Genomic DNA, 12,621 nt, shown 5'->3' with positions numbered 1-12,621 from the left:
TTGATAAAATTTAACAAAGTTTATAAGGTTCTGGCATATAAAATAAACAAAGTTTATAAGGTTCTGGCATATAAAATATCTCTCACATACTCAAGGTCCTGTCCATATATACACTAATTTTACCAACAAGATTCCCTGTCGTTGACAGACTCAAGGTCCGATCCAAACTTAAAATTCAGTGCAAGCTTCAGACCAAATATTTGGATTTATTGTTTTTATATAGTCTTCATGCATAATTAACCAGATTGTCAAATTCTCTACAATATGGTATCTTTTTTTTGGTCATTATGAAATGCTACGAGCTTACCCTGTCAGACCGACTTCTGAACAATGGCTTCCAGGACGGCGGACTTGGGATTGACCATGGGAGGTCCCTTGTCCCTGCGCTCGAGCTCGTCCAGCCGGAAAGTGACGAGCTTGTCCCAATTGCCGCCCTCGAATAAGACCCCAACCTTCCCATCCGTGACCCTCTGGACGATGCCGCAGAACATGTACAACGGGTTCTTGGGGTTCTTCACGATCACGATCATCCCTGGCAGCAAGAGCGGCAGCTCCGGCGGCTTCGGCTTCGAGCCGGAGAACACAATCCCCGCCTCCTCCCTGCCGGCGATGGGTGGGTTCTCCTCGATGAACTTCTTGAGGCCCTTCTCGCCGCCGGGGAAGCCGCCGGTGAGGCCGAGCAGCTCCTTCTCGAAGGCGTCGTCGCCGAAGCCCCACGGTGACGAGGAAGGGGATCCGCCGGATCGGGGCTGAGGGGTGGTCGGAGATGGCGCAAGGCTCTGGTTGAGCTCCTTCTGGAGGCCCTGTTCGCCGTTGCAGAGGCCGCGGCCGCCCAGGATCTCGGAGAGCTGGAGCTTGGCGGAGGGTGTAATCGTGGTGGTGATGGGCCTGCTGGGGATTGAGGAATTGCGGTTTTTGCGCAGGAAGGAGGGGCGGCCAAGGACAGGGTTTTGGGTTTGGATTGGAATGGAAGACGCCATGGATTTGAAGAAATGAAGGGACAACGGCTGCTGCTGCTCCTGCTCGAGTCCGGAATGGGATTACATGGGAGACTGGACACCACACACTATTAATCGGCAGTTCGAGCCGTATTACTGGACCAGGCACACATTTTGATTGATGATTGGTATGTATTTTAAGTTAAGCTTTTAGAAAATAAAATTATACTTATTATAATTTATAAATATATGTATGTATGTATGTATGTATGTATACACACACGTATGCATGTGTGTGTGTATATATATATATATCTATGTATGTAGAATGAACCCCTATTCATCATGCATCCTTTTGGCCTTCAAAATTCTATGAAATAAATTAGGTTCAACCACTTTGTCAATGCTGGTAGGGTTGCGTCGGTGTTGGATGGGGAATGCACGGGTGGTGTTTCATAGGTGGGTGGAAGAGAAGGTGAGGGAGAGTAGAGGGGCATCAAGTGGTGAAGAGGAGTAGAAGCATTTAGGAGAGAAATTTTGCTGGGAGATGTTGAAGCACTTTTGATCTCTGTGGGCAATTGCCGACGATTACTTGGGCTTCTATTTATATGGGCTTTGTTATTTACGTTTTGGATTTGTACTGAAATTAGTTCCGCTCACAATTATGCGAGAGACCTAGTAGAGGTACGAACCTGCCTTGAACCAGTATGGCTTAACAAACTATTTCATATGCCGTTATGAATAAATTTCAATATCTTTCAAATTTTCAGATAATATTGAAAACTTTGCATAAACGATTAAAGCTTGAGAAAATCATATTATCCGAGTGTACGGCAGTTGCCGTGACCCCCGGCTCGCGATCTCGAGTCGGGAGCATGACAATTAATATGGCATCAGAGCATAAGTGGATGAATCATAAGTTATAGAATCAGATATAATATGAACGTAGGTGGATAGACACTAGGGACATTGAGACGCTAGTTTATGGTGATTATGACAAGTTATTCTAAATACTTGTAATTAACTGGTAAGCTTATTAAGGGTATGTTGCTATCTAATGATATAGGTTAGGATGCCTCTATATCGGATAAGAAAGGCTACTAGTGGTGCTACTGATGAGGCACGAAACTAGCGAGATGGCAACACCACACCCCAATAGGTCGGCGGCACCCCTCAGCAGGAGGGAGTCGTCGATCTTACTAGGAATACTCAAACAAAACAAGAATCAGACTTAGGCCAGATTATGCAGACCTTAGTTGGTATGATGCAGATGCAATAGCAGGTGTAACAGTAGTTGCTCCAACAACAATAGCAAATGCAGTTGCACCATGCACGGCAACAGCAAGAACGAGAGAAGCAGTACATGCAATGCAGTAATATAGCTGAGTTAAAGAATCTGGCTCTTCTAGCTTTTAAGGGAACTACGGAATCTTTGGAAGCTGACAATTGCCTTACAGAGATGGGCAAAGCGTTCACTATTCATAAATGCCAGGATGATGAAAAAATTCTTTATGCATCATACATGTTGCAAGGTGAGGCATTTAAACGGTGGCGGATGCTGGAACATAAATATGAATAAGATAGGGAGCCACTCACTTGGAAAAAATTCTGAGGAGCATTCTATGATAAGTACTTTTTTGGGATGTAAGGATGCAGAAAGAGCAAGAATTTATTTATCTGAAATAAAGAAATATGACAATTGCAGAATATGAAGCTAAATTTACCGAGCAAGCTAAATTCTTCCAAAGTTAGTCGAGGATGAGCTAGATCGAGTACACAAGTTTGAGATAAAACTAAGAATCGAAATAAGAAAACAAGTAGTGTCATACAAATTGACTACCTATGCAGCTGTGGTAAATAAGTCCTTGATAATTGAAAGAAAAGTTAATGAAGAACAGGCAGAAAGAGAGAATCGAAAGAAGAGGAATAGGTCAAATGATTCTTAGGGATAGAGCAATAGAAACACTGGAAATTTATACAAGAGATCAACAAGTGACTATCGTAAGCAGATGAATAGCAATAAATGTTCTAGATGTGGTGAGAATCATGCTGTAAATGAATGTCGCTGGAACACCGGTGCATGCTTTGGTTGTGGATAGAAGGGTCATAAAATAGCTGAATGTGCACAAATGAAGGAGAATCAACCTGCTCAAAAAATTGAATAAAATAAGGAGGAAAGTCAGAAATCTCAGACCCAAGGAAGGGTCTAATGCGATAGTGACAAATACTAATCTAATTCTAGTATTTATTCTTATGTATTATTTGATATGAGTATTACTCATACCCACTACTTTTGTTAGATGACTTTCTACATTGCTAGGAAAAGATTAAGTGGCTGCATAACTTTCTTTAATTAACTGTCAAAAGAAGAATGTGAACTGTTAAATTTCGAAAGTGTTCACAAGGATTAAGATATAGCAATGCATGTACTAATAAATAGGTAATTTTAGAAAACCTAGACTTAACATAGGTATGTTATGGTTTAAATTAGAGTTGCGCAGCAAAGACATGGTGAATTGAATTATTTTGACACTAGTCTGACCAGATGACTTTGATTTTAGAAGTGTTATGAAGAAATATCCTCTACTCTTTGAACTATAGCTAGAAAAATTTTATGGACAATTTTTTTTTAAGAGGGAGAATGTGAAACCAATGGACTGGGCCTGGTCTACTTGATTGGCCCAGCCATATTTTGGCCTTGGACTTCACGTGTGACACGCTTGTGGGTGAATCAGGAGGATGATTGTGGCTGAGAGACTTCTTCCTCTCCGATCGCGATGATGATTGGAGTCTCATCACCACCCAAAGATAGGTCGGATAAGGCCAAGATTGCCTATTTAAAGACCCCCTTCCTCTTCTTTTGATTTCACCTAAGATCAAGCCACCAATCCCAAGCTTCTTCTTCGATCTTCTTCCTTGATTTATCGCTCAAAGGAGCTGCAAGACCACCTCGCTAGACTGAGGTAGGTCTTCTTCTTCCTTTCTCTCTCTATTGTTGTTTAGATGAGATTTGGGCCGGCGAATCACCAAAAAACTATCCGAAATAGGGTGCCCTATTTTGGCCTCTTTTTTTTTGGGTTTTGCATCCGACGATCACCTTTGCCGGTGATAACTGTGGTTGAGAGTCATCGTGACCACCATCTCCTGGGGCTGAGCCACCATGGCTTGCCACCCCCTTTGACTGAAGAAAGAAGGGAGAGATGGACTCTCCCCTATTTTGAAAAACAAGAAGAGAGTCTCTCTCTTCTTTCTCTCTCCACTCTCTCTCTTTATCTTTTTTCTCTCTTTCTTTGTTTCTTTTATCTCTACTAGACTTTATCTCTCTATCTAGACTTTCTCTCTCATATATCCTCTCTCCCTACTTGAATTTTTTCTCCCTAGAGTTGATTGGACTTTGTAAGTATGGCTCTTAATGATTTCTGGATCGACCTAGGTGAAAGATCCTGATCTATAGTCAATAGATAACGTGCTAGCCTCTACCTTGGTTTTTGCTGAACATTATTAGATTTGGTCACCTTCGATCTCTATTGAACTATTTGTACCTAGTTCGAACATGATCAGATGAGTTTTGCCTTAATTAGACCAACCAAGGTGTTAGACACTCCCACTTGATCAGCCCCATGAGGATATTGGAATTAGAATTTCTATTTTTGGAATGATCATGATAAATTCTGATAACTTTTAAGTACCGGAAACTTAGAAGGATTTTTGAAACTAATTGGATTGATGCTTTGGATTCACTCGCAAGGTAAGTAATGTAACTCTTTTTTCTCGATATATCGACATATTATAGATATTTTCTTAAACGAATCATTCTTGATTTATGAAATTGATGCACAGTATTTTATTTTCATATGTACCTCTTGCTAGAATATTGTATGATTCTTAATTGAACATATTGATTTTGATATAGATTATGTTCGATCGATTTTGACGTCATATGAATTTGTGTATCTTACGATTTGGAACACTGAATATGGGAAAACGAGTTTTTATTTTGAAATAGTTTTAGACTCGCAGCCAGACTATGTATCGACACCCTACCATTAGAGGTTATTCACTAGTATTTCGACACCTTGCCAGTGGAGGTTATTTGCTGGTATATCTACACCTTACCAGTGGAGGTTATATGTTGGCATATCGATCCCATGCTAGTGGAGGTTATACGTTGGCATATTGACACCCCACCACTGGAGATTATACATTGGCGTATCGTTATCCTACTATTGAGGGCTTCACGTTGGCACTTTGAAGAGCTCATATTATGGCCCAGCCATTGGGTATAAATGTGGTCATAGCTCATGACTGTCGAGATGAACTTAATGATTTGAAAAATAATTGATTTATGAAATAAGATTTCAAATTTAAAGTGACTGGATAGCATATCAATTTGGTTTTGAATCGATGTATTTTGCATGCTTAATTTTAGTATATTATTATTATTATATTGTTTGATTTATCTAGCTAAAGTTTTCATTACTTACTATACTGTCTAGCTCATTATATGATTTTTTTTACTATTTTTTATAGATCCGAAAACTTAGCTCAACTCAGAAATTTATCGTGGAAAAGTGATTAGAGGTAAGATTTTGACATCTTTATTTAGACTAGATTTTATTTTAGAGTTGAAGCAAAATTTTAAAATATTATTAGTTTTGTAAGACTTTTAATTTTACTATTTAATAAGAATTTGAATGTTATTATTTAAATTATGTGACAACTCATGCGGATGTGTGTTTAGTTCCACATCAGTTATTCGCTGTGTAAATCTTGGGTACTTATATAGGATGAAGGAACCCAAATAATAAATTTCGGATAGTCATTTTTGGGTGAGATCTTGGATTATTATAAATGGTATTAGTGTGGACCTGACCCATGACGTATGTGGACTAGGAAACACTGCAGCACAAATTCTTTGGAGCTGACCACGGATCGATCATGGTATTTATGATTAGATTTAAATAAATTTGAATCCTTAGCCTCACAAGGACGTCGGGGCTTAAATGGGGAGAGTATGTGAGGACCTGTGCGAGCGTGTGTTTAGTTCCATATCAGTTATTCATTGGATAGATCTTAGGTATATAGGATCTAGGAACCCAAATAATATTTTCCAGCTAACCATTTTTGGATGAGATATTGGGTTGTTACATCATTTTTATAAAATATTCTTACTTATAGAACAAATAATGCGGATATCTCTATTCATTTAGAAAATAATCTTGTCCACGAATCCTAATCAAAATGCAAAATCAATGGCGATACCTTCTACATCAAAAACGCATGCATGAAAAGAAAGTCCATGATTATATCCTTCATCCTCAAGCCTTTCGTGCGTAATTCTTTATTACAACATTTTGTATTCCTAATTATTTCCAGCCATACAACTTAAATTACTCCTGTTCATTCGTATGCTTCAGCTCACCGAATGGACCTCTGAATTGGTCCAAGAATTAAACATGGGATTGCAATCCTCCGTTTTATACTTTTGCCTGCTTGTAACACGGGAATGCATGCTCTGATTCACTTCTCCAATGTAATGAAGTAAGGGGAGAGTACTTGGAGAAGGAATGATCGCTTTGTTGACTTGGATTAAACAAGACGGTGCTGGATACCTCAGTTCTATTATATTGTCCACAGTACAAGGAAAAACAAGATTTGGCGACGCTTTTTAAGGCTTTTACCGACGCTTATAAGCGTCGGTAATTTTCCTTCCGATCTTTTTAAAAGCGTCGCCAAAGCGTCGGCTATGTCAGAGTAGAAATAAGAATTGCCGACGCTTTTAGAACGCGTCGCTAAAGAGGGATTTTTAGCGACGCTTTAAAGCGTCGCTAAGTGGAGCAGATCATCAAATTTGACAGTCATAGCTAGTTTGTACGTGGCTCTTGCATTTTTGAGCCCGAACGGCAAGCAATCACCACAGGAACCGGTATATATGAGTAATCATAATGCACGCAATCAAACGAGCCGTAAACTGGATCTCCTTCGCTTCGTCCACTCCATCGAAACAGCTTTCAATCGGGAAAGGAAGCCACCCGGCCCACTGAGACTCCAAATCCGCCACTCGTTGGGCGACGCCTTGCTTTCTATGAACACCTCACCACTAAATGATGTACTTAGCCAGTCTTCGCTTCCAACCCGAGCAGGAAATTTTTTTAGTTAGCAGCGCTTTAAAGCGTCGTTATATATATTTTTCAAAAAAAAATATTTACAAAATTATTTTGAATGAAAGCTGTATTTTTTTTCAAGATGTTTTTGTTCTTTTTTTTGGCTGGCAAAGGCCTATGTAGCATTGAGAGTGTCGAAAAGAGCACGACACTACCATCAACAAAAAGGCTTGAGGATGATGAAGGCACCATTTGAAATATGGCCAAAAAAAAAAAAAAATCTACTTCCATTTATTTCCAGATAATCCATGGTTTCGTTATTGATCCAACAAAAATAAACTACATCCTAGATATTTGGAAGGGTATCATTTCGGACATTTCCTCCCTTAATACAATCTGGAAGCGATTTGAGATACCATGCTGCAATAATAGATGCCTTCGGCAGTCTTCGGCAGCCAAGATACCTGAGGTATAAGCTCCATGAACAGACCCAGAATGATTAACACCTGCTGCTTCCCCAGCAAAATAGAAATTATCCACAGGAGTGCGAAATCTCTCAAACAAATCAGCTGGCTTCCCAACCATATCACAAGAAAAGGACCCAAGGGGATCTAGATCTGTACCCCATCAAGAAACCAAATACCGAACCTGAAAAAAAAATTACAGTTAAAAAAATTAGTCCGAAGCTAAAATCACCAATGGAGTACAGCACAAACACAAATGGATACAAGTGATAGAATCTTATTGGCTCTGTGGCATCTGGTAACATTTTCTTGAGTTGTAGCATCACAAAGTTAATAGCTTCTTCATTAGATAGTTTCTCAATGTCATGAGCAAACCTTCCAGCAGCCATGTACACAAGAACAGGATATCCTGTTGCTTTGTGGAGATTGAGAAAATAGCCACAGGCATAAGATGTAGGAGCAACCATTCCTAAAACTTCTACATTAGGCCAAAAGGCAGTACTAATGAAGTGTAAGGCATTGACAGTTATAGCAGTGTATGGCTGGAGTAGAATGACATTGTCCTTGACTTTCGTTGGCTAGCAAGCAAAGCATGACGCGGAGGCATTGTAATGTACGGCCACGTAGGTGGGCATGAGCACGCTCGTGGATGCGGCCATAGGCGAGGCCGAGCTCGATGAGAGGTCGCATCATATATATGTTCGGTAGTGCGCCCCGAGCTCGAAGGTCGGAACGTGTTGTTGGATAAGGCGCCCCGAGCTCGGTCGGGGCGCATCGGCGAATATAAGGGCGCCCCTAGCTTGGCCAGGGCGCATTGGCTGATATAAAAGGGGCGCCCCAAGCTCGGTCGGGGCGCGTCGGCGAATATACTTGTGGTCGTAGGAGCTCTTGGACTCGTAATCCGATTAGTTGGGCGCCTCGAGCTCAGGCTCGGGTCGTTGCTATGAACATCAGAAGAGGTTGATGCAGATCGTAGCAGCGAAGAGACCCTTCTGAGGTCAGCTGAGCTCTCGACAAAGTCCGAGCTCGGACTGGCTCTTAGTGGGACCGAGGTCCGGCTCAATCGGTGCTGGAGTCTATTTGGCCGAAATTGGATGGTCCTATTGTTGTGAGTAGGACGATCCATTTTGTCCCCCATCAATGATGGCTGGCCAGAAAGATGCCGTGATGAAAATAATTCAAATTTATCTTTGGAGGCCTAACAAAAATATCGGCGAGGATATGATATATAGCCAGGTACAATCATTGCCAATTTTTACATCCTAGCATAGAAAAAACAAGGGTTTCCGCGGCGCTACATATATACATCACAATAAATTAAAAAAATATATTGCTTATTTGAGATATAGAATCCAATTGAATTAAGTTGAACTAGTATAAAAAAAATAAATTTTAATTTCTGTCCAATTATTCTGAGCCTTTAATTTAATTTTTTATTTTTTAATTAAGAGCTAATCAAATCTTCTCAAATAGGATTCGGATCTTGTTTGAAATAGTATTAAACGCGGTGAAGAGGAACGGGGCAGCAAATGGTTTAAAGAAGTGAACACAAAGTTAAAAGGACTTTCTTTTTTTAGACTTAGTTATTCTAATTTTTTTGCACGACACGAAACTCTTTGACCCGAAAATTTGGAGTATGGACCTTAGTAAAGGTCTACCGGGCTATACTTTGAAGTAATGGGTTTGCATGCAGTCAACTAAAGAAGGCATATCATCATGCCTCTTTTTTATAATAGAAGTGGGAGTTTAGCAGCGACGGAAGCAGTCGAAGAACTCAGATGTGGCAACATAAATGGAGGGGTGATGGATCGATTTTAGCACAGCAGTAGTAGCCTATCCTTGCTGATTTTCTTGGCCTTGATCCCCTCCGAATTTGGAGGATCGATGGCTCAATGGATCTCAACCTCTGCCACATTCTATGGGGGAAGCGATGCTTCTGGCGCCATGGGTAGGGTGACCTACATCACATTCCCTTAGCCTTTATCCATGTTTATTACCCACCATTGATTTGTTTTGGGCTGCTTTGGTTGTTTGCATGTATGAGCTCTGTAAAAAATCTGGTGAGAACAACATTTGCCTTCCTTTAGGCAGAAGCACCTCAAAGAAACAGCTGAGGGGCAAACCTTTTTCTTTTTTTTTTCTTTCAAGCTTAGCCTTAAGTATCAGGCACTTGGCTTAAGCTGAGGGGTAATTCAATTCTAATGTGCACACAAAGTCTAAGCTAGCTCTCGTGCTTGCTTGTGCTGCCATATATTTTGAGGTCATCTTTGACTGATTATTATACGTATACCTACAGGGTTTTTGTTTTTTTTTTTGGCTGGAAAAAAGAAAAGAGGGGGGAGAAGAAGACCTCACCCGCACAGCAACCCCCACTAACCCCCACTGGGCCCTCTTCCTGCTGGAGAATGTTCGATGCGGGTAGACAAGTTTTTCTCATATCCTTCTCACCCATGGATTGCCCCACGTGTGAGTACGTCACACCAGCACCATCTAAGTACCCGCGAGCCAGATGGCGACTCCACCGGACAAATCAGGTGGGGGGTATCCGGTCCCCGCATTTAATCGACGCCCGCGCGTTTCGAACCTGGGCCACCATCAATGGCAAGGACTACTTCGAGCTGGTTTCGGTATCCAACGTTGGGGGCGGCGGCGTAGTCTCCAGAATGTGGATCAAAGAATCCAGAACTGATTGGATGGCAATGAGAAGGAACTGGGGCATGAACTGGCAGAGCCTTTCTTACTCGAATGGACAGAGCCTGTCCTTCAGGGTGCAGACCGACGACGGCCGCTGATACCTACGCCACATCGATCCAATTTTAGCAATTCATCTGGAATTATCCTGTTCTTTTGGCAGTCAGTAAGTTTCAGCACACTGCAGCAGCAGCATGCAGCTGTGATCTTCTTGCGTCCAAACTTGCTTACATGTCCCTGTTTATTGTATCAGATTTTGTATTACCCAGGCTGAGGCTTGGGTTTAGGTAGCCCACCTAGCAGCATATACGATCCTGAGTCACAGATGATAAAAAGGTCCCTTTGGTTCTGTTTGGGGGCTCCATTCTGTTCACAAGTTGCTTTTTCATACTTTCAGTTAAAGCTAAAGCACTCCTGAACTTGATTCCAGGAATAACAATCTTTTTCATTAAATTAAGAACGAATACCTGTGGACTCAGATGCTCTCTGCATTATCTCATATCTTGAGATTAACAGTTTATATTGATACACTTTGGGCAACAAAAGAGGATCAATAGACACAGCATTTTTCTGTGTTTGTAAACTTGAAGAGGACCAGAAATTTTACTTCCCCACCGGACAGTTCGCCATAGATGATTCCAGTAGCAAATATTGCAGACTGAACGGCAGTCTCAAAGATAGAACCTTATGTCATCAACAGCCGACGGTCCTCATCAAAAAGAGCCTAATCAAGAACTAGTTAACATCGGAATAATGGCAATTGAGACTATGGCCTCCTATTTATCTCCATCTTTACCATAGCTCATGCACTCATATGGCTGTGATAATCCAGCCATCACAGAACAATAGAGCCCCAACTAAATCAAGCTACTTGAGGTTTTGTGGCGAATAACAATAATAATAACAAAAGTAATAAAGATCAAAACAAATTGACATGGTAAACCTAAATTAATATAACAACTTAATATTGTTAGAAGTGGTAGGAACTTAATATTGCTAGTAACAAATTAGCACACAAAACAGTATATTTATGAAGACTAAAATGAGAAATATGGAAGCGTTATCTGAGGCTGCTAGAATTACATGCATAAGAGAGTTCTATAAATATATCATACATAATAAGGCACCCTTATAGGAACTATTAAGACAATCACATATTTAGCAGAAAAATGACAACCATTATGCTTTTTACATAATAAGTGCTTACTCAATAAACAGAGAGCATCTAAAGGCGCCGTATGAAAATAAGAGTTGCCAAAGGCATTGTAAATTCCCATAATCTTCATGAGATCATGAAATCATATTCGTTGGTCTGGTATGTTGGGTTGTGTGGATTTGGCTCACGCAACAGGGCACGCCCCACCATGAAGCTATAAACATCATTGTGCAACCATGCTTTTCAATTGTTAAAGACTAAAATTTCAAGAAGATAGGCGACAAAAGATTTCTAATGAGAGCATAAAAGTTTGATGATCAATTTTTCCACAACAAACTTCATGGAGAAAATATATCACTGAGAAGGAGATAATTGCAAAGCATAACTTACATTTCCTTGATATCACTTTCTTCCTTCACATACTGCCTGTGTGGTACCATTTTGAGCATCTCCCAAAGTAGCAATTCCACAATCCTTCAGCTAGACTATCTACCTCGAGAGATGCAACATCCTCATCAAAGACACCATTACCTTTTCCTGCCTCTAGCCTCCCTGCAAATACTATTCTCTCCCCATCTTCATCCCATCCACTCCTTGACTTCAACAGAAAGCAGCCCATTTCGATGTGATCGTTATATATGCTAAAGTTCACTTCATCATAAACTTGATATACTCTGAATTCAACCATTTCCTCATTGACAAGTAGGATCTCTCTCGTCGCTTGTTTCTCAGATGATACAAACATATAAACTGCCATGGAGCATACTGCAGTGGAAAGTAAAAGAGGAGAGAAAAAGTGCAGAACTTCCCAAAACAGAGGGCAGAACATGGAGAGCAGCAAGGCACAGGAGAGTGAGAAAGCAGCAGCTAGATGATTGTGCAGTGCATTCTCCAAATTAGCTTGCAGGTTTTCCAACAGAACAAGAGGTCTAATACACATGTCTGCTTAAGGGATTAAAATCAGCCATTTAGCCTGCACTCTTGGGTTTATAGAAGAGAATATATTCGTTAGACTTCATGCTGGGTCATTATTACTGAGTGGGGGCACTGTTCTTGTCTAGTGGAAGCAAAGTTGGAAGCAGAATATTACCTTTAAATTGTGAAGAATAAAAGGCTTGTTGGAGAAGGAGAATTGCACAATATATTGACCCTGACTTGCAATGGAGAACTGCTGCGCTTGTACTTTCCAGCATCGGTCGGAAGCAGAATATTACCTTTAATTGTGAAGGATAAAAGGCTTGTTTGAGAAGGAGAACTGCACAATACAT

At 40.7% G+C, this 12,621-nt stretch overlaps 2 protein-coding genes across 3 annotated transcripts; both read right to left on the bottom strand.

Moving 5' to 3' along the window:
- On the bottom strand, positions 1-1,091 carry NDHS (NAD(P)H-quinone oxidoreductase subunit S). The gene has a single exon (XM_008778236.6). It carries the CDS (start codon positions 978-980, stop codon positions 312-314), a length of 669 nt encoding a protein of 222 aa, XP_008776458.1. The 5' UTR covers positions 981-1,091; the 3' UTR covers positions 1-311.
- A 6,244-nt stretch (positions 1,092-7,335) lies between these two features.
- LOC103696563 (uncharacterized) lies at positions 7,336-12,342 on the bottom strand. 2 transcript variants are annotated; one of them, XM_088713629.2, is made up of 2 exons: positions 11,744-12,342; positions 7,336-7,690 (listed from the first exon to the last, which is right to left on the bottom strand). In XM_088713629.2, exon 1 carries the CDS (start codon positions 12,291-12,293, stop codon positions 11,769-11,771), a length of 525 nt encoding a protein of 174 aa, XP_088569755.1. In that variant the 5' UTR covers positions 12,294-12,342; the 3' UTR covers positions 7,336-7,690; positions 11,744-11,768. The 2 variants fall into 2 exon arrangements, with proteins under 2 accessions (XP_088569755.1, XP_088569754.1); XM_088713628.2 differs by lacking the exon at positions 7,336-7,690 and adding an exon at positions 11,225-11,567.
- Between the last annotated feature and the right edge of the window lie 279 nt (positions 12,343-12,621).

This window comes from Phoenix dactylifera, chromosome 17 (assembly GCF_051530095.1).
Source record: "Phoenix dactylifera cultivar Ajwa chromosome 17, Ajwa_hap1_PhDact_Kaust_v1.1, whole genome shotgun sequence".
Lineage (NCBI taxonomy): Eukaryota > Viridiplantae > Streptophyta > Magnoliopsida > Arecales > Arecaceae > Phoenix > Phoenix dactylifera.
The sequence above is the reverse complement of the archived record's forward strand: the minus strand, read 5'-3'. Positions and strand labels throughout refer to the sequence as shown.

What these genes read in the sequence shown, in the direction of transcription:
- NDHS (XM_008778236.6), bottom strand. Translation starts at nt 980, where the DNA reads ATGGCGTCTTCCATTCCAATCCAAACCCAAAACCCTGTCCTTGGCCGC.
- LOC103696563 (XM_088713629.2), bottom strand. Translation starts at nt 12,293, where the DNA reads ATGTGTATTAGACCTCTTGTTCTGTTGGAAAACCTGCAAGCTAATTTG.